Genomic DNA, 21,825 nt, shown 5'->3' on the forward strand with positions numbered 1-21,825 from the left:
GGTGGTGCAAGCTCTACTGCTGATCACTTGGGAGGCAACCTCAGGCTTCACCACCCAAGGTCCACAGTGGGTGCTTGCATCTCCAAATGCAAAGCTGACTGGCATGGTTCAAACTCACAGGCACACCACTCATGATTTGTGAAGGAAAAATTATGCTAGCAATGTCACTGTATGTTCACTGGAGCTACTTCCATCTTGCTGTAAAGCAGAATGAAATAGCTATTCGCTGCTGAGACAACGGTCCTCACAACTATCATATACAGGATAATTTCATCCCACTACTTTACAGAGGTCCTTAATAATACAGGGAATAGAAGTCATTGCCTAGTCTTTTTCCTGTTTTTGAAGGGTGAGTGGCCAAAATAACAAGCTGTCCAAGAAATGCAATGCATCCTCTTTCAGTGGAGATAGCTAAATTCTGTTGCCACATTTTGAAAAATTTTGAAATCAGTTTTAACATGCTGAATAAGACTTTATGAGTCTGTCATTTGCCTTTGAATCCAAAAATAACTTTTAAATGCAAAAACTCAGGTGAAGATTTATTCCTTGTCTAAAAAGATGTCAGCATGTTTACTCAGACAGAGCTATAGCTCACTGTGCTTCAAGCTGTTAGACCTACTTTAATAAGCCTCTATAGGTGAGGTGACAAATCTCTTTCTGGATTTAGCATTGTCTTAGTTGCTTTCCATGGTGTTATTTATTGCATATGCAGGCTGTCTGCATGATTGCATTTTCTTTCTTTCCTTTCCACTGACATCTTGGGAAGAGTTTAATTGATTTAAAACTAAAAGAGTGATAAAATAATCAACCTGAAGTCCATTTCTACCTGCAAAATTAAACTAAAAATAAGTATGGGCTTTCTTACAAGCTCATTAATGCACAATGCATCTTCTGAACACCCTGGGCCCTCACAGAATCACAGAATGATACGGGATTGGAAGGGCCCTCTAGAGATCATCTAGTCCAATTCCCCTGCCAAAATGTGCAGCAGAAGACAGAGATGCATGAGAGAAAAGTGTCTGTTATTTGAACCAAACTGACTGTCTCCTCCTTTGTTTAAAAGTGATTTGCATGATCATAGCAAAACGAATGAAGCCTGCAAGGTTTTGGGTCTCTTGTTGATTCACCTGTTGTACCTTAGCAAGGCAGTTTTATTCAAATGCTCCAGTTGCTTATATTTATACATATAAATAGGTATATGTTTGTATATATATGAATATATATATAAATATATATTTATATATAAAAATATATATATGTTTGTTTATATCTATTTTGCTTCTCACCTGTTTCTGCTTTGTTCTTGTCTTCTGTAGCTGATCCAGACAGTGAGCGCCATCGACAGGGATGACCCACAGGAGGGTCAGCACTTCTTCTACAGCCTGGCTCCGGAGGCAGCCAACAACCCCAACTTTACTCTAAGGGACAATCAAGGTAATCAGAGTGGACACAGACAGTTAGCTACTCTAATTTCTAATGCCTGAGTTGGGCTTGAGAGGCTGTGACTTACAGTGTGCGATAAGACTGCCATTTCAAATAATACCAAGTGACACCTGCTCCTTAAAGGCAGTGATAAAATGACATATTACTTAATACACTTGAAGGTTATATGATATTTTCTTCTCTATAAATATTCTCTAGCAATAGGCCCCTTTTTCTTCTTCGAGGAAATGTGCCAGTGTTTTGTGCAAATTCAGGTCTTGTGGTCAGGCTGCAGGCATCTCGGATTACCCGAGTGGAAATTGCATTCATTCAAAAGGAGACGCTTAAAGGTAGGATAGCAACTGGAACTAGGAGACAAATCTGAAGGGAATTACTTTGCTCTTTTTTTGTACTCTTCATGTTTTCTCGCAGGCACAGAAAGGGAAGGTTCTTGTACTGTTCCAATCTTTTCCCCCAAGCACTTTTTTTCTTCCTCTTTGCACATCCTCGTTTTTGCTAGAAAAGGGGGAGAGGCAGGGAGGGAGGGAGGAGATGCAGAGCCTTAGGGGGTAACTTGGTGTACAGCTAAAAGTCTGTGTAAGAGGTGCTAAGTAGAAAATGAAACACCAGTGGGAAGACTCACGGCAAAGCGCTGGAATTTGAGTATCCCACCCAGTGGAATTTGCTTCTTTCGGGGAAGCTTTGGTGGTTTGTAGCCCACAGAAAAGCCCTGCTGTGGCACACCTTCACATCACACCTGCTAAAGGATCAGATAGGCAGACAACAATGCCAAGGTCAGGTCCACACCAGCCTCCAGTGGGAAAGGGGGATGACCTTGAGTGATGTGGTACAGAGCTCTGAAAGTCAATACGAAAGGGCTGGATTTCACTAGGAGTTTAGTGCGTAAAGTACCACAAACCAGCAAACAATTCCAGAATAAATGGGGAGAAAGGCACCTGCAGCACCCATGGCCAGTCTCCAGCAGAGTGCCTACCCCTGCTCCCACACGTGTCCACTTGTCACACTTCTTTCCATAAGCCCTCATCTGTGCCTCTTGAAAGAGCAACATAGAGGCTAATAAAGAAGCCCTTCCCTTCTCTAACCAAACGTGTCTTAAAAGATTCTACTTGCAGAGTCTGGAACCCTCCTCCACAGCATTCTATTGTTTTTTCATCCCACACGTGTTTTTTCCTTGTGGTGTCCATGAGGCCTCCCCACACAATTTCTTGCATTTTTATCCCCCTCTTTCTCATTGTCTCTCTCTGGTTTTGGGGTTTGTTGTTGGGTTTTTTTAATATATATTGCCATTTATATATAAAAATATATATATGTTTGTTTATATCTATTTTGCTTCTCACCTGTTTCTGCTTTGTTCTTGTCTTCTGTAGCTGATCCAGACAGTGAGCGCCATCGACAGGGATGACCCACAGGAGGGTCAGCACTTCTTCTACAGCCTGGCTCCGGAGGCAGCCAACAACCCCAACTTTACTCTAAGGGACAATCAAGGTAATCAGAGTGGACACAGACAGTTAGCTACTCTAATTTCTAATGCCTGAGTTGGGCTTGAGAGGCTGTGACTTACAGTGTGTGATAAGACTGCCATTTCAAATAATACCAAGTGACACCTGCTCCTTAAAGGCAGTGATAAAATGACATATTACTTAATACACTTGAAGGTTATATGATATTTTCTTCTCTATAAATATTCTCTAGCAATAGGCCCCTTTTTCTTCTTCGAGGAAATGTGCCAGTGTTTTGTGCAAATTCAGGTCTTGTGGTCAGGCTGCAGGCATCTCGGATTACCCGAGTGGAAATTGCATTCATTCAAAAGGAGACGCTTAAAGGTAGGATAGCAACTGGAACTAGGAGACAAATCTGAAGGGAATTACTTTGCTCTTTTTTTGTACTCTTCATGTTTTCTCGCAGGCACAGAAAGGGAAGGTTCTTGTACTGTTCCAATCTTTTCCCCCAAGCACTTTTTTTCTTCCTCTTTGCACATCCTCGTTTTTGCTAGAAAAGGGGGAGAGGCAGGGAGGGAGGGAGGAGATGCAGAGCCTTAGGGGGTAACTTGGTGTACAGCTAAAAGTCTGTGTAAGAGGTGCTAAGTAGAAAATGAAACACCAGTGGGAAGACTCACGGCAAAGCGCTGGAATTTGAGTATCCCACCCAGTGGAATTTGCTTCTTTCGGGGAAGCTTTGGTGGTTTGTAGCCCACAGAAAAGCCCTGCTGTGGCACACCTTCACATCACACCTGCTAAAGGATCAGATAGGCAGACAACAATGCCAAGGTCAGGTCCACACCAGCCTCCAGTGGGAAAGGGGGATGACCTTGAGTGATGTGGTACAGAGCTCTGAAAGTCAATACGAAAGGGCTGGATTTCACTAGGAGTTTAGTGCGTAAAGTACCACAAACCAGCAAACAATTCCAGAATAAATGGGGAGAAAGGCACCTGCAGCACCCATGGCCAGTCTCCAGCAGAGTGCCTACCCCTGCTCCCACACGTGTCCACTTGTCACACTTCTTTCCATAAGCCCTCATCTGTGCCTCTTGAAAGAGCAACATAGAGGCTAATAAAGAAGCCCTTCCCTTCTCTAACCAAACGTGTCTTAAAAGATTCTACTTGCAGAGTCTGGAACCCTCCTCCACAGCATTCTATTGTTTTTTCATCCCACACGTGTTTTTTCCTTGTGGTGTCCATGAGGCCTCCCCACACAATTTCTTGCATTTTTATCCCCCTCTTTCTCATTGTCTCTCTCTGGTTTTGGGGTTTGTTGTTGGGTTTTTTTAATATATATTGCCAAAATAAGAGAACAAATAAATCCCAACTATTGCTAAAACATTTGGTAAACCAGGCTCATTTCATCCTCAAGGCATTGTTCTAAGAAAAGAAGCTCACAAAATTCCCAGCATCGGATGCACTTTTTCTGTCTAAGGCCGTACTTGCGGTAATTTATAGTGACAGCAGTGACTGAATGGCTCTGCCTCCCGCTCTCTGTGAAATACCAGTTTTCCAGAGATATATATCACAAGAAGCTTAAGGTACTATTGGTTACAAATTTGAAATAAAAACGTTAAGTATCAAACCACTGTCTATTTGAAATATACACATTAAGGATTAATTTACTGCCTCAGCAATTTGGCATGCAGTAGTCATTTCAGCAACAATAATTTATATCTATATTTTCATCTAGGGACCACTAAGGACTATATAAATTACATGACTTAGTCACAGAGAGGGTAACTCTACTGTATGTCACAGGGTGGCAAGACAGGAAACAGAACTCACCTTGCTAGTCACAGCCTGTGCACGTAAACACGAGACAGCAACGCTTCCCAGGCTGTGGGCAGGCGCTATTAACATTACCAATTGTGCTGATTACTTGCTTGTCCAATAGAGCAGTAAGAGAAACCACAAGACATGCAGCCTTCCTGGCAACAATTAAAACCTTGTATGAACCTCAGTGTGAATTACTGAGCAACAGATAGATCACAGTTTGCATTCTGATGAGCTGTTTTACATATTTCTTTGGCCCTTGTCATTTTAGTCTCTGAGAACTCCTTCAGTCTATTCATTCCCCACGTATCTCTGGCAGACAGAGAAATCCTATTGTTCTCCACTTTATAGACAGGGATTTGGGCAAGGAGAAACTAAGCTACTTACACGCCTGGTTCCCTTTGAGTTCAGTAAAATCTGTGGGAGATATAGACATGAAAGTATCTGCAAAGATCTGGGCCTAAAGGACTTCCTAAGGCTGTATAGGACATATGTGAAGAAGCAGGGAATTGAGGTGGGGTCTTCCATCTCTTCAGTTACTAAAGTAGGACATTAGCAAGCCATCTTCCCCCGCTTCCACATCCAGGTGAGATTGTGCTGGGAAGAAGTTGGCAAAAGAGGCTTGGTGTAAGAATGGGGTGAACAACAAAATAAACTTACTGCGTTTCCAGATTAAGGTCCGAGCTGATCTTCTGTTGACTCTTAACTGCTGTCCTCTGTCTTTACGTACCAGGAACTGGTGAAGAGAGTAGCCATTTTAATGGGTGCAAGCATCAGTGCCATACCACCGCCCAGCCTGCCGTTGGAAACCCCTAGCAGTCCTCCCCATTGCATTTAAATTTTTCCTAGGAAAATTTTTAGCTATTTCATCCTTCCCTAAAACCGTGGTCTACCTCACACTTTGGCAGAGCACAGAAGCAGTGACCTGTAAATCGCCAAGAAAAAAAAGTGACCCCTTCCTCAAGTTGGTGGCATCTGTAATGCCTTCTTCCTTCTGGTCTTTTGCCCACTCCTGGTGAAACATTTCTTAATATTTTTCCTAACTCCTCATAATTATTACAATTAGTTTCTAAAAACTAACAGAAATTCAGGGCTAATCATCCCCAGTTCTCGCACAGACACAGAAAGAAGCCTTTCTTGTGAGAAGAGCAATGGTTATCTCTGATCTTGGGGGTTGGACCTACACAGTGGTTAATTCCCCTGACCTCTCCAGGGAGGTACATCACTTCCAGTGGGGCAGAAAACTGCAGGAAGGAGAAGCTCCATGATTTGCTCTCAAAACCACCAGCCTGCATGGCCATGGGAATTACAGCTTTCACCTCCTACTGATGACAGAGGCACAGGACCCACCATGCTGCAGTTTTCACTGCCTCTGCTCAGTGGTGTAGCAAAGTGCTACCATCCACCCCTCTGCGAGTCAAAGACACCGAGTTGGAAGCTGTAATGCAAATACGCATTCCTATCCTGCTTGCTTTTTTTTTTTTTTTTAGTATAATAGGGGCTTTCATATCCTCACAAGCCCTTTTCTCTGCGCGGCTGGGGCTTAGTGGATATCAAATTTGAAAGAAAATTGTGTATTCTAGCTTCTACCATGCTGCATCACATTTCAGCATGTCCTTCGCTCTGCAGTAGCACATCAAATCACATTGGCTTTTGATGAGTCACACAAGAAGCTTTGGCACCAACGGATTGCAGTTGCAGAGTAACAGGTAGAACAATTCTTTAGGGACGATTTGGACACCTGCCCAGTACAAAGCAAAACAAAGCAAAAAAGCCAAACTGTAACGCCGAGTTCCACCAAGAGAATTTTATCACCAAAACCATTTAAGACCTAGGGGGATACGGTCAGCATATCACATCAAAAATATACACATATATATGTATATACCTTTCAATAGTTGATTATAGAAACTTGGTTTTGGCCTGAAAAAGGAATTCTGGTTAAAAACACTTGAGATCTCTCACTGGCTGATTTTGCACAGCTTCAGTCAGGTTCACTGCCTGTGACTTTCTTTACACGCAAAGTATGACCAGCTCAAAATAATGAAGTCTTTTTCCCTCACAAAGAGCAATTTTACATTAAATGAAGGTTTGCTGTCACCCGAATAGAAGTGGTGACTTCTATTGTAGGTCAGTTTAAAGAGAGTGAATCTTTCACCCAGGAAAGAGAAATGCAACCAAATTACTACACTGTTAAGATGACTCAGACGTTTCCATTGACGCTGCATAAATGCAGGCACTTTTCCGTTTTCTGCCCTTTGGGCTGCTTTTCCTCTGGCTAAAGTAGGCCCAGTGATGAAACGATGTGATATTAATAGCTGGGGAGCACATACTAGAGGGCATATAAACAGCCCAAGGGAGAGAAAGCACTTGTGTGTGCCCCAGAAGAGAGGAGGGGGAGGTTTGCAGGAGGTGAGGGCTCCCAGCCACAGCACACCCCTTGCCCAGGAGCTATGGGAGCCACAGGGTGCTGCTTCCTGCTGGGTTTTGGGACACATTCCTGAAAATTATCTATGTCCACGCTCCAGCGGGTGAAATCAGTAAACACTGACACATAATCAGTTTTTGGGATTTCATCTTGCACCTTGTGTTTTTTTCCTCAAAGCTCCAGCTCTTAAGATCATGTGATTTACCGAGACACTACAGTTTCACTATATATTCTCATACAGACATGCACGCACACTGCAGAATTTTATGCTTTCAGAGTAAAATCTCGAAATGTCATTGACGTGCAAGAAATAAAAGACTCTGAGATTCCTTTTAAGAACATGTCACAAATTCAAACTAATCTCACGAACTGTGGAGCCCGACATCTCAATACTTACGTGCACCAGTACTTCCTGATGCTGTAAGATTTGCAGCACAAAGTATGGAACTTGGAGCATAATTTAAGTCTAGCAGGCAAGTCTAGCAAGTCTAGCTTGAGTTTGCATATATTTCATAGCTCACTGTAAGTAACATTCCAAATTTCAGTCCTAAAAGACATCACTCATTTCTGATGTTCAGACTACAGCAGATAATACAGCTGATTTACCTGCATGCAACCTGAGTCCCTGCACTGAAGAAAATCACCCAAGATTTAAAGTTTAGCAGTGAATTGACAGGGAAATAATAAGGAAATGGAACATCACCTTGTTGATATTTTGGGGTTTTTCACAGTCTGCTGCTGATTGGAGGGTTTCTTGGCATTTCCAGGCAGCAGCTCCATTGAGCCAGTCCAACCGGGAACAGCTGATGGGCATCCTGCATTTCCAAGTGTAGCAAATATACATTGGTAACAACCTGGAGATGCAGATGGCCAGATTGTGATCTCTTTTCAACCAAGGGAACAGGAAACAAAACTAAGTCAAAGAAACTACATGAAGCTCAGTTCCCAGCAGTCCCACGGCATCACTGCACAGGGTGAGGGCTTGTAGGTCTGCCAAAGAGAAAAAGTACCTGTGTTCCCCATTTATCTTGGGGTCCAAGATTTGCAGACAGGTTTGTAACAAGCACCAATTTTCCTGCAGGTTCCTATAGATTCCCTGGTGGCCCAGATCACATTGGAGACATTCAGTCTGACACTTTCCAAAAGGCTCTGAGGCCAAAAAGCTTGAAAGTCAGAGCTGAAAAAATCATCACTGATCTCCAGAGATTTTGCCTTGGCATTCCTGAGATGAGAACTGAGAAGAACAAATTCCTGAATCCAGTTTCTTTCTGATTAAGAAACTTGGTGCACAGTCTGAGGAATCTGAGTCAGGAGGTAGACAGGAATTCAAACGCCACTGGGAAATTCTGACATATTAAAAAACATGCTGAATATGGAGGTAAAAAACCCAAAGGTAGGAATTTCCCTTGAAATGACCAACAGCAACTGGCTGTTAGGTCACTCTCGTACTGTTTTGTTTCAGCAGCATCATTCTGATTCATTTTGATTCAAGTTCTTACAGAAAGCAGTCACATTAAATGAAGCAGAATGGTCAAATCAAAGCAGAAAAATTCTGACAAATGATGACATGAAGCATTCCAACTTTTTTCAATGGCAGAAGTGCCAATGAAATTGCATGCATTTCACTGAAAAACGTTTAGTTGCAAATTTTCAACTCACTGCTCTAGGATAGCAAGCTGGGTTTATCCTTTGTCTCCTCATTGCCTTGAGCAGATGGCCACACCATGCATCAAAAAACAAAGAGAAGCTTAACATGTCCACAAGGGCTATACACTAGCATCTCCAAAATGGTGGCAGCACTTAGGCGTGAGGTCTAGAAAAGCTGCTGAGCATGAACAAACAGGGACTGCAAGTTGCCTTCAACTGTTTGTTTCTGCCTTGCCTTCTGAAAGCTCTTTTAGCTAAATCTGAAGGCTACGAGTTTGCTCGGGGCACTTTATGTCAGAAGGGGTAAAGGCAATTTGTAAGGTGTGTATGCCTTGCAGGTTTGGAGCTATGGCCTGGGAAGTTACTGGAATAGGGCAGGCAAAGTGCCCATTAATGACAAGCTGATAAAAAACAAAGGTAAAAAAGAGAGAAGACAAATAGATGTGGGTCTAGGGCTGATTTTTTTAACCTTTCTTCTCTGCTGAATATATTTGCTTGGCGTATAAGCTCTCCTCTCCATTCATTTTCCACCCCTAGACAATACAGCATGGATTTTGACAAGGCGCTCTGGGTTCAGACAACACGAGCAGAACACCTTTTACCTCCCCATCCTGATCAGCGACAACGGCCGCCCCGTGCTGAGCAGCACGGGCACGCTGACCGTCCACGTGTGCAGCTGCGATGACGACGGCATGGTGATGTCCTGCAACGCGGAGGCCTACGTCCTCCCCGTCAGCCTGAGCAGAGGGGCGCTCATTGCTATCCTCGCCTGCATCTTTGTCCTCCTAGGTAAACCCCTGGCTTCTTCCTGGGAGGGGAAAAACTCTTTAGTGCTGGCCAGGAGGTGTCCTCCTCCAAAGCTGGAGGATACAAACACACACACACATCTATGTACATGTATATATGTAGACACACACATACTTAAAAGGCTAAATCAAGGACCAGATGGTGTAGTCAGCTGTTTATGGCTTCAGAACCTGGGGTGTAGGAATGGGGAAAAAATATGGCCTGCAAATATTTCTCCCAGATCTCCAAAGTGCTAGGGTGCTAGCAGGGCCCTGCTTTTCTGGAAGGGGTATGCTGGAAGGAAGTAGAGAGCTGTGGATGAGGACAGCTTACTTGCTCATCCTCAACAGTTTCTGATCGTACGATCTCACAGGAACCAGGAGTGGTAAGTCTAGTTTCACCTCTTGTCTTTTGGCAGGAGAAATCCCCACCTTCATCCTTTTTCCTTGAGACACTACATTTAAATGGTGCCTGTATTGTTCTAATGAGGCTGAGCACCTTGCATGCGTTCAGTCTCCACAAATAAATTTCATCCTTTTCTTGCCCAGCCTTCTATGTCTACAGTATCAAAAGAACTTAAGTTCCTTCATTCACTATCTAGAGTCATGAGATATTAGTTCAAAACACACATTCTCTGAAATTTCATAGGACCCAGTTTGATGAGCATCTGAACGAAAAATTCTTTAAAAGTACTTCAATTCTGGTTCTTCAACAGAGCCTAGATACCTCAGTCAAAAATGTCAGCATTCAAAAACTTTGCTGAGTTCTACCCCTGGAAATACAGTCACCAGGCGATGACACGTTTTCAATAGTAAAGGCCTCTGCTGCCCATATGACCACTTCTTCCCATGGTAAGGAGCATCTGCATCCTGTTAGCACGGGGCAACTGACAGTAGGTCTAACCAGCCCAAGGCAAATGATAAACACAAAAATGCTTTGGAGCAGACTAGGGGGCTAGCTCCCTGTAGGCAAACATATCACCATAGGACACTGGCACCATCCATCTATGTCACATGCAGCACCCAGCCCAAGAGGCATCCCCACAGCAGGTTGCAGAATCCAGTTACACAGTGGGGAAAAAATATCTCTATGGAGCTGTGAGCCACTGCAGGCAAACTGCTACTGATACCTGATCTGGCTAGCTTAAAAGTAGCAAAAGCATTGCAAGCACTGTACATGTCACAAGTGTCACCAAGAGTTAAGAATTAAGTTGAGAGAAGGGACAGATTAGCAGAACCTCAAGCTACTCACCTTGACTGGAGGGTAGGGGATTTCAACAGCCCTCCACCCGCAAACACCACAGCTCTTTAAATCCAAGGGTCTGGCTGGGCTCACCAAGGGGAAAACAGGGCAGCAGAGAGGCTAAAGTTCTTACAAGAACTTCCCCCTTGCTGATGGCCCCATATCTCGGTTGCCTCCTGCAGTGCTAGTACTCCTCATCCTCTCCATGCGGCGCCAGCGTAAGCAGCCGTACATCATTGACGAGGAGGAGAACATCCACGAGAACATCGTCAGGTACGATGATGAGGGCGGTGGGGAGGAGGACACGGAGGCTTTCGATATAGCCGCCATGTGGAACCCACGGGAAGCCCAGCTGGTGGTGAAAAACCGGCAGGACATGCTCCCTGAAATAGAGAGCCTCTCCCGATACGTGCCTCAGGCGTGCATCATGGACAACAACGTCCACAACTACGTGCTCGCCAAGCTGTATGAAGCTGACATGGACCTGTGGGCACCTCCCTTCGACTCCCTGCAGACATACATGTTTGAAGGGAACGGCTCGGTGGCGGAGTCGCTCAGCTCCCTACAGTCGGTGACAACAGACTCAGACCAGAGCTACGACTACCTGACGGACTGGGGGCCGCGCTTCAAAAAGCTGGCGGAGATGTACGGTGCCACGGACAGCAGCGGGGCTCTGTGGTAACGGAGGAGCAGCGCAGAGGGGTTTCCACACGAAACGGTGTCCGGTTAGGTCCATTCTCATCAGATGCTTCCATGGACATGGGTGAGGCCTCCTAAACAATAGCAATACGGTGCTTGGGTGAGAATGGGAAGAAGGGTGCGAATGAAGGTCTCTCTGGATCAGCTTTACTCAGTTAAATTAAGTCACATTTTTGAAACAATGAGAAGCAGAAGGAAGAAAGTTTTTCCCTGGTTTTTACAGCAAAATTGGAAAGCTCCACTCCTGGAATATAATGACATTACTCTCTTTCTCTCTCTCCCTTTCTCTCTTCCCTCATACACGGCAGCTTACTGAGCTCTATATGTCTGGGTTCAAAGATCTGTAAACTCCAATTGTAATCTTCAACTCACTGAGAAATTGCCAGCACAGAAAAGCGGTTCCCCACTGGTTATTTTTCCCCTGTTAAAAAGGAAAAAAAAAAAAATTGCTTGCTAACAAGAGGAAAAAAAAAAATCCCACAAAGCAGAAAATTGAAACTGGAATCTCAGAGGGCTCTTTGTAAACTAAACCTCCTCTCTCTGTTGCTAACAGAGTCCTTTTTTAATCCTTTAGAAACAAGGCTGAGGTTTTTTTTCCACCTGGCCAAAAGGGCTGGGGAAGAGGCTTTGAATTTCTGCTCTAGTTTAATGGCTGATCTATGAGTCATTGGTGTTAACACTAATCCATCTCCAATCAAGTTTGTGTAAATTTATTCTCGGTTCCTTTAAAACTATGACTCCGCTAAACTGCTCAGAACAAAACCAGAAAATCTGCCTCTTTTGCACTGTAGATGTCTCTTCCATGTGCCAAATGTGAAGATTAGATTCTACCAATGAAAGCCAAATAAATTTAAAAAAAAAGAAAAAGCTATATTTGGTAACTACATGGGTTAGATGGGCTTTCCTAATCTGTGTGAGGTCAATCCAAGGGATGTTTACATACTGTAGATAACCTACTTGAACAAATGCAGTATTATAGACCAATAAATGGATGTAAGAAAATTACATGTATAAGTTTTGTATATTTGTTAATTTTGGTAATAAATATGATGTACTGCATACAGTACAGTACCTTAGCACCTCTTTTAATAAAACTTAAACAGAAGGGAAAGTCTGATGGCAATTTGTTGACTACCTTGCACTGAGCATGTAGTGTTTATTTGTGGCTTTACAGTCACATGCCTTGAGCATCAAGAAAAAGTGGTTCATCAGCATCAAGGAACGTCAAGGAAACAAGCCTTCAGTTTCCCGGTTTGAGCAGATTATCTGCTCAGTGTTCACTCAGACATTGTCTTCAGCCATGAATCAGCCCATGTGGAGCCCACCAGGCTAGTTACTGTTCTATTCCAACTACATTGAATCAAAACTCTTGGCTGACTTTTTGAAACATTACAGCTGGGGCGCTGAGAAGCTTGGAAACCAGTTACACTGCCCTGTCATGCCTTCTCAGACATGATAGATTGTAACATGCAATATGCATTTGTGGTCATTCTTACTCTGCAATCAAAGTTTTGAGCCTGGATATTGTCTCATTTACATATGTAAATGAGAAGGTTTGGATAAATTACAATAACACAAGTTTCATGGAAGATGGTGAAAGTTCACAATGGCACTTGGAGGTTTCTTCCTAGCTAAAGGCTCTACTCATCTCAAAACTGACCAGAAAATAGATGTGCAGCCATAACCACTCAGTTACCACACTTTTACCTTACGCATACTGTGCTCAGTTGCTGTTACAGATGTGCACAAAACACTGCTGCCTCCACCTAGTCTTTGGCTGTACCAATTTAAGACAGGATCCATGTTTTCACAGAGACTCGTACAAAGTCATGCACCCCTGGAAAGCCAGGTAGACAACAAGGAAAAAAAGTTTTAGTGACTTCTCAAACATTTGCTCAACTGATGTGATGAAAACCTGTGCTGCCTGTCATCTGAACCTGAACCTGCTGTACACCATTGCAGACAGCACCAAAAAATATGTGATCATGGTTCTTTCATTCATCCCGTACCACTTACCCTCCCATGTCATGTTGATTTTATAACACTAGACAAATAACTGCAACCACCATGTTCAAGGAAGTGGTGTAGAGTATGTAAAACTGCTGTTGAGAGACTTCTGAGAGCTTCCTCACCTCCTGACACAAGAGGAATGACAGAATATGCGGCCAGGAGGGAAGATAGAGAGGACATATATTCCACCACTTCTCTGTCTGAATTAATCATCAGTTTTATATATTTTAAGCAGATACTTGTTTATTCTTAAAACCCCCGAATGTTAAGGCTTTCTAGGCAATCTTCCACTGTGTCAGTATATTCAATGTGAAAGCCTTCCCTAGGAAGTATAAGCCAAGTACCCCTTGCTGCCATACAAGCCTGCAATGCACATGGACAACTCCATCCCTCTGTGGAGCAACAGTTTGCTATTTTCAGCCCATTACTGTCTCTCCCTTTAGACACAATCCACAATAACAAAAAGTCTCTGGGTAGTTCTTCGTGTCCTGACACCACAATGGTTTATGGAAGAGTTTAGGAATGGTTTAGGAAGAGGGGTAGAAATGCAGTCCAGAAATGCAGTGGGTGTCTTCAGTTTGAAGATACTTACTGTGTTTATTGAGGGTTTTCCCAGGACATGCTGTTCCAGGGTCAGTTTTTACTCCACAGAAGGCCGCAGCACTGGCCTCTGCAAGAGAGGCTACACAGCAGCTCAGACCAGTTTCCTGGGCTGTGTGTCACCCAGTTGGGAAGGACCAAAGGCACTTTTGTTAGGTGCTTGGACCTGCACCACAGGGGAGCCTGGAGACAGAATGGGCTCTGAGCCCACCTTCCTAAGCTGCACGTCACCGTTAAGCTATCTGATTCTCCTTGGGTTTGCCTCAGCTTGTGAGCACAGTCAATAGTTGGACAGCTTGATGTTGTGACACTTACCAGCTGGTGTTTAGCAGGCACTTGGCAGCATGACTTTTTTTTTTTTTCTTTTTTTTCTTTTTAATTTTATGGAACAGGTGACTGTGTTTTTGCAGCCTGTGAAATCTCTATGCAAACAAACAACACTTTCATCTATCACCCTCCCACAAACAAAACTGAAGAATGCTCTGTTTTTACTGATGAGATATAAAAAAGATCCATTCATGGACATACCAGGGCTCAGCAGGCCTGGTCCAAACTAGAAGAGGGGAGAAGACTCTAAGCCCAATGGAAAGGTCTGATGCCACTGGCTGTCAGTGAAACAAACACGCTGATCGTGCAGGTCCTCAGTCTTCTGCCTTGGGGCTCCTCAAGGCCAGCCCTGGCAGTGTCCATGGACATTTGGAGCACTACATAAAACCTGCTATTGGTTTACAGCCAGGGAGCTCAGCCTGCCATGGTGGAGGAACTGGGCTTTGTCACACAAGCAAACACCTCAAAGTGAAAGCCCCAGTCCTGTGTGGGACCCACATTCTACCCACTGCCCTGATGTAAGGGCAGAAATGCCAGAGGGTCAGCCCAAGATCGTATACGCCCTCACCACTGTCCCCAGTCCCCCTGTATTTTTCTACCACAGCTGCCAGGAAAAAACAAAAGGACTTACCACCCAGGAGCAATCCCCTAGTCTCAGCTGTGTCCAAAATAAATGGTTCAGAGGAAAGAAATAACAGTCATTTTACTAATTCCAGCCACTGAAAAATTGAGCATATGGCCTGAGTAACCCATGTAAACTGTCCCTCAAACTAGCAGGGCTAGACAAAGAGTGATTCACTCACCCTGTCTTGGCCATCTGTATGATGCTATGCCCCTCTGGAGGTGCTTCTCTCTCAGTTAATGGCCTGGCCTGTGGGATTTATCCATGCCTTTCAGTGTCTGGCCCTAGGCATGACAGTCTGAAGACCTCTGCTCTATATTTGGTATTATAAGTGACCATGGGCAAACACTATGCTCTCTGATGTTTTTCTTTTCCCTTCCTACTACCCATCTATTTCTTGTCTAGGCAGATTGCATGACCTGCCATCTCTTTTACTGTGTTGGTCATCACATCTAGGATCTGAATAGCAGCTCTCTTTAGGCTGTCTGTCAGAGCCTGGCTCTTCCCAGAGCAAAACGGAGAACTCAAGAATGCATAAAAAGAGTTAACATCATTCTTTCTGGCATAAATTTTCTTGCAACACTGCATTTCATTTGCTGCTGCATTGCCCATTTATCCAGCTTTATTAGGTCCCTCTTGATTTTGTCATTTCTCCTTCAGCTTTTATTGCTCCTAATCATTTTATGCCACAGTCACATTTGCTGCCTACAATCCCCTTTTAGACCATTCATTAAAACCAATAGTGACATAGATCCTTGGGGGACCCAAAAGTTATATTTTGGTCACCTTGAAATATGATTTACTAGCGTATGCTTGGATTCTGCTTGGTGCAACTGTCCTATAGCACAAACTAGAACCTGCTTCATTGCCTGCTGCCTGACCACAGCTCCCAGGAACCATCAAACCAGAGGAGTAGATGGGTCCCAGAGGTCTGCCCTCCATATGTACCACATCTTATCCATCCTGGCCATAAGTAAAAGAAATGAGGCACATAAAAGAGGCGCAAATGATGCCTGACAGACTCCAGAAAAGTTCTGACCTGGACAAATTCAAATTTGAGAAGATTCAGTTGTTTTAGCCCTTGTGCTGCTGGGTCTTACCGCTCAGGCTCTGTCAGACAATCACTTTGGTTTATGCCAGCTTAGCCATCAGTTAGACCAAACCCAGGAGAGGCTGCTGCTCCCCGGAGAAGCAGATGGGTTCAATAACAAGTGAGGATTGCATATGAGGAAATCCATACTGTTGCAAGCTAAATATGTTGCTGCTCTCCCTCCTCTTGTCTGTCAGGGTGTGAGGCAGCCCTTCGCATCCTGCTCAAGAAATAGCCCTTCACGTATTCTCTTCACATGCAGCTGGTGTAAACAGAGAGTGGGGCTGTCCAAGACATCCTAATTTGTGCCTGCTGAGATCTGCAGCACTTAGAAGAAGAGGAGCTGCCTTTCACCCAGTAGTGTCCTGTCTCTCTCAGGGCAACACATATGCCACCAGAGTGCTCCAAGACAAGCCACTGCTACAAAACAGCTGTATCGCCTCAGGGATTCATTCTCATGCATAGAGGTCAGTGATTTGCCTCTCATTTGGACTGTAATGCAGTAATAATCTGTATCAGTGCATCCTCTCTAAACAGACAGAGGAAAATTAGCAGGGACAGCAGTGAACCTGAGGTGGAATCAGAGCTACGATCCAAGGAAAGCAGTAAGGGCTGGGGAGTCTCACTGCCAAACCAAAGCTTTAGGGACACATTTTCAGCTTTGCTTTCCTGTATCAACCTTCTAAAGATCATGTGCCCACTGACATGCAAAATATTTTACCGTTGGCCTCAGAGGTGGCAAACCAGGCCACCTGCATCACTGGTCTGAGCAGAAGCAGCAGTGCAAAGCTGATACTATATTTCCCAAGAGACCTTAGAGTAATATATGGTGGACGGGGTGAAGAGAGTCACTTCACAATTATTTTTAAAAATCATGTGGTGGGTTTTTTTAAGAGCTGATGTAGAAGACAGTATGCTGTCTGAATACCATGGGGGCTGGCCTATAGATACGAAGATGTTAGTTTGAAAATTCATATGCCCCAGGAGGCCCGTTCCCTAATGGTGCACTTAATAGCCTTGTGCCTGTTGTCCATAGAGAAGTGTCTTGCATTTAAGATGTTCAGTAGAAGCAAGGAAAAAACATGCATATCCTGCCTTTAGACTGTATGCTCTTGTCCTGAGAGTGCAAAGTGTTTTGCAAAACTCAGTGAAGGCTCTCATATCTGGTACAGAATAACCATAGGGGTTTTTTTTTTACAGACACATAAATGGAAGCACACAGAAGTTCAAAAACTGACTAAAATTTCAGAGAAAATAGTTGTAGAAATGGTAGCTTGTCCCAACAGTCTGTTATCTAAGCAAACCTCCTCTTATGACTTTGTAAATTATGCCTATGGCAGGTAGGCAGTGGAATTTTGAGCTGGTTTTGAGATATAAAGTTACTTTTTAACTGATAATATAAACATGTCTATAGATTAAATGAGAAATAATGTTCTGCAACTAATCCAAGGAAACTTCATTTCATGACTCCTGTGTATTTGAAACTCTCAACAACTATCCAGCCAGCTGTCTGACCACTAAAGAAATCAAAAGACAATGTTGCATTTACAACCCAAAACAGATGAGTAGGATAAAAATGTGTGAAAGCTGTTATTAAATCTTATCAACCAGAGTTAATTGTAAAGTGTTTTCCTGAACTGTTAGAGTACTGAGCAACCACAACATAAATTATGTGTAATTCTGAGAAATTAGAGATGACGTTAGCGTTTTAGAAACATCACTCACAGTGAGAGCTCCAAACTGACCAATTTATAAGATGCTGAGCCTCCTTCATCTATCTTGAAAAATTTCAGCCATCTCATGGATCTGCTTGATAAATGAACAACATATTCAAACATGTGGTAAACTATTGGCTTTGCTCAGAATAAGACCAAATAAAACAAGCATTTTCTGTCAGCGTTTTCTGGTGGGGGCTAGGCTCAGTGCCTTGTCAGCCCTGAATTCATTTGCAGGTTGGAGCAAGAGAAACTAATGTCAGTAAGGAAAATGGCTTCTTCCCACAAATAGAGCTAGACTGTATAAACCAGTACAGCAGCACCCCAATAACGTGTCTGTTTAAGGAGAAGGGAAGGCTGAAAATCTTCCTTAATGATCCCAGTATTGTACTTTTGTATCTAGGCTCACAGAGAGCAAGGCATTTGGGTGAACAGCCATAACCTCGTATAAGCTGCATATTGCCAAATATGCACTTTCCCAAATACGCCATCTTGCCAAATATGCGCTTTCCCAGCTCATCCCTAACAAGCAACCCCAAGGCACTACAAGACTTGGGGTCTGGTTTTGACCCTACATATGTGTATCATGAATTTTCAAGGTTTCTGTGTTGTGGCTTTCCACCCAGCATAACCACAGCGATAACCATCTTTGCTACCCACTCTAAAGTAGCACAAGAACGTGAAGAGTTTTAGTATTTATTTAAGCAGACTGCTAAGCATTTTAGGGCCCCAGGCACATGCTAGATAGGATATAAAGCTGCATATTTCCTTTCAAAAAGCACATACTCTTCTAGCTCCGGGAAATGAGGAAAAGGAGGATGACTCACAAGTAGCAGATGTTGGTAGCATCTCTTAACGCACTACTGGAAGGCACTCAGGCTGTAGTGATGCATGGTCCCTTAAAGCCTACCTGAATAGACTCAAGAAAAATGCTGTAGCAAGCCAGATCCTAATCCATCCCTTTGTCTCACTTTATCAGCTGTAGTCACAATATTTTGTTTCTTTGTCAGGCCTTCTCTCTGAAAACATCAAAGCACGCAGCAAATATTAATTACTGAAGCAGCCCAGCATCCTTGATGTGTGGTGACTCTGTTGTCAGTAGCCCTTGGAGAATATTACACGTTAATACTATTGCTAAGGAAAATCAGTTGAGTGTCTTGGTGCAGCCCAGCAGGATTTGAGACTAATAATACAGCAGATCCCATTTATCCAGAAAAATGTAGACCAGGTCTAAAAATTAAATGTCTAAGCCCTTTCTATAAACAATAAAGACAGAGGAGGATTCCCCAGCAAGAAAACCATACTACCTTAGACACCCTTCTCAGGAGTGGAAGAGTTGGCCCCTGGAAGAGTGTTTCTCTCTCCCCAGGCCATCAGCTGCTGGCCACAAGGAGGTGTCCACATGGACCAGAGGTGCCCAGGGGATCGCTGAGGGCATCCTGACTTCTGACTGCACATCTCCAATAGGGATAAAGAGGGGTTTCACTGAGACATTTGTGCTGGAGACATTAGTGAAGAGTAACATCTCAGAGGAACCCAGATTGCTGGGTTAGGTACCTGTAGTGCTGCACATGCTGCCTCCCAGGGGTGTACAGCCCAGAAAGGAGGTGAGTGAGACCTGCCACTGCCAGTGGATACACCTGCCATCAACACCAATTACCACCACCTCTGCTGTTCAAACCGACACGTGGCAAAAACAAGTTGGCCAGCCTACCTTTTAAATATAAGACATTTGTACTGAGACAAGATGCAAGAACGTGGCACTGGTTTCATACAAGACATTCTTTAGACCTGGAGCAAGTCATTTATTCTATTAGTATCAGATCCCCGTCCACAAATCATAGATAATGGTCTCCTCCACCTTAGCTACTCTGCTGGTAAGGCCAGGGGAGCATCTCATTTTGTGTGTGGATAATGGCTACTGCAATGTATAAGAGTTATAACAAGAAAAATTATGCTATTTAGCTACTTTTGCTGTAGCATACTCCCTGCCAGCCTCTGCCTGCAACTCATTGTCCTGTCTCTGCAAGCAAATACTGTGATAGCGTCTAAAAACACAAAACACAGCTGTAGTGAAATATCCGATCAGCTTGCAGCCATTAAACAAACAGAATGCCAGATCTTTCCTTTTGTTTAAAATATCATTACTGGGAACAAGTCATCTCCCTCACTGCTGTTGCGCTTCAGTGCACATGTTAGGCTTTTAAACCTGACCTAGTTTTGGCTGGAAAGTTTCTCAGAGAGACCCTACAGACAGCATCACCGCGCACCGCGTTATTTTCCCTGCTAATCAATACATTATAAAAGCTGGAGCGTCTCCCTTTGCTGAAAATGAGGCAAGGAATCAGGAGCCGCAGTGTGGTTGGGCTCTAATGCAACTTCTTGTGAGCCGCCTGCACCCTTACACCTGCTGGCCTCCTGCCTCCCCTCATCCCTTCTGACTTCCCTGATGCTCCACGTAGCTAATGAAGTCCACTCTGACCCTACAATGGCTCCAGAGGAATCACTCTGAAAATGGGAAAAGCCTTGCTTTCCCTGCGACAAGCAATGGGGCTTGACACACTGCAGCAGTGATTGTGGAGCCTGGTGACATTTTGCAGGTGTTTGGGTAAGAAGAGTTTATAACTGAAGTCTGGAAGCTCCTGCCTTCAGGGCTCTGTTGTTTGTTCTGACTACGCTCAGGATTTCTCTCAGTGCTGAGCTGCTTCAAGCACGGCTGAGAAGAGGGTCATGTGCAGGGGACAGGCAAGACAGAACTCACGGTGAATAATACCTACATTGATTCATGATAGCTGGAGTGGGGGGGCTCCATCTAGAAACACCAACATCAGAGTGGGTCAAAATGCACCTGATCACGAACCAAGACCCCGTAGAAGCTTCATCAATCCCAAACTGTCATGGGGTGCAATCAGCCTCTCCCTGCTGCTTCATGAGCCACACAATGGGTCAGCCAATACACAAGGGCTCACGGATGAAGTAGGAGAGTGGACTCTCACTAAGGGGCAGTGCATCTCACAAGAAAAGGGAGGATGTGGTGTCTCAGAGCTGCAGATTGTGCAGATCCAAGAGCAGCGGGAAGCAGGAGGGGAGCTGCTGTGTGATCATGAGATTTGGGGCACATCAGACAGAAAGCACTATTTAAAAAGGCTGGGAATCAGACAGAATAGAGAAGCTGGAGGCATTCAGCTGTGAGGATGTTCAGTTTATCCCTGTAAAGAGCACATTCAGAGCAAGAGGACAGGACAACAATAATAGGAAAGCATTCATCCCACTTCACATCATTTTAGCTGAAGAGGAAAAGGGGCAGACAGTGAAGTAAGGGCCATGTTAGAAATGCCTGAACAGAGATCTGAGGGTGAACAGAAGGTGATGGCTGCAGCAGCTACTTCGTGCTGGAATTTCTGATGCAGGTGAGGAGGTTACACAGTCACGCAAAGCCACGGGCAAAAGATAAAGGGCCCCCTACCCTTATACCTGTGCTTGCTAATTTGAACATTTCCAGAAGCCCTTCTCTGGTAAGTGTTCAATAATGAAGCTAAAAGTTGCACAACAACAACAAAAAATCATTGACTTTATGTCATTAATGCCAAGTATTAATGGTAAGGGTAAATCATACTGGAATTAGAAGGAGACGTGGAAGACAGTTAATCCTGCTGTACCCCTGGGGTTGCTTTTGTGGAAGTGAACACTTATATCAGTTACAAACATTCAAAAAAACACAAGTCACCTATCCCCAAATTATTAAACTTCCTTTGCTTCATTGTAATGTTTTTCTTTTAAGAAAAAAAAATCATTTTGTTTTTAACAATTTGCCGGTAACACTGGCAACTTTGGAACTCACGGCCCAGAGCTCCCAGGTCTGAAAACCTTGCCTCTCTAAATAATTGAAAAGCTGAGTTGCTTTTTTAGGAGTCTGGTTTTTTAATGAAAACACACAGATTGCATGAATTCCATGATGAAAT

The 21,825-nt window shown here is 43.9% G+C and overlaps 1 protein-coding gene across 4 annotated transcripts in view; it reads left to right on the forward strand.

Moving 5' to 3' along the window:
• CDH20 (cadherin 20, type 2) overlaps positions 1-12,601 on the forward strand; it is a 133,668-nt gene extending 121,067 nt beyond the window's left edge. For 3 of the 4 annotated variants that reach the window (XM_014941060.1, XM_014941058.1, XM_014941059.1), the window contains exons 10-12: positions 1,317-1,434; positions 9,310-9,561; positions 10,983-12,601. In XM_014941060.1, the coding sequence (XP_014796546.1) occupies positions 1,317-1,434; positions 9,310-9,561; positions 10,983-11,482 (870 nt within the window). In that variant the 3' untranslated portion in view covers positions 11,483-12,601. Of the gene's footprint in view, positions 1-1,316; positions 1,435-2,814; positions 2,929-9,309; positions 9,562-10,982 lie in introns of those variants that run through there. The other variant, XM_014941061.1, reaches the window with a different exon arrangement.
• The last annotated feature ends 9,224 nt before the right edge of the window (positions 12,602-21,825 follow it).

The sequence above is a fragment of the Calidris pugnax genome, unplaced genomic scaffold (genome assembly GCF_001431845.1).
Source record: "Calidris pugnax isolate Ruff unplaced genomic scaffold, ASM143184v1 scaffold8, whole genome shotgun sequence".
Lineage (NCBI taxonomy): Eukaryota > Metazoa > Chordata > Aves > Charadriiformes > Scolopacidae > Calidris > Calidris pugnax.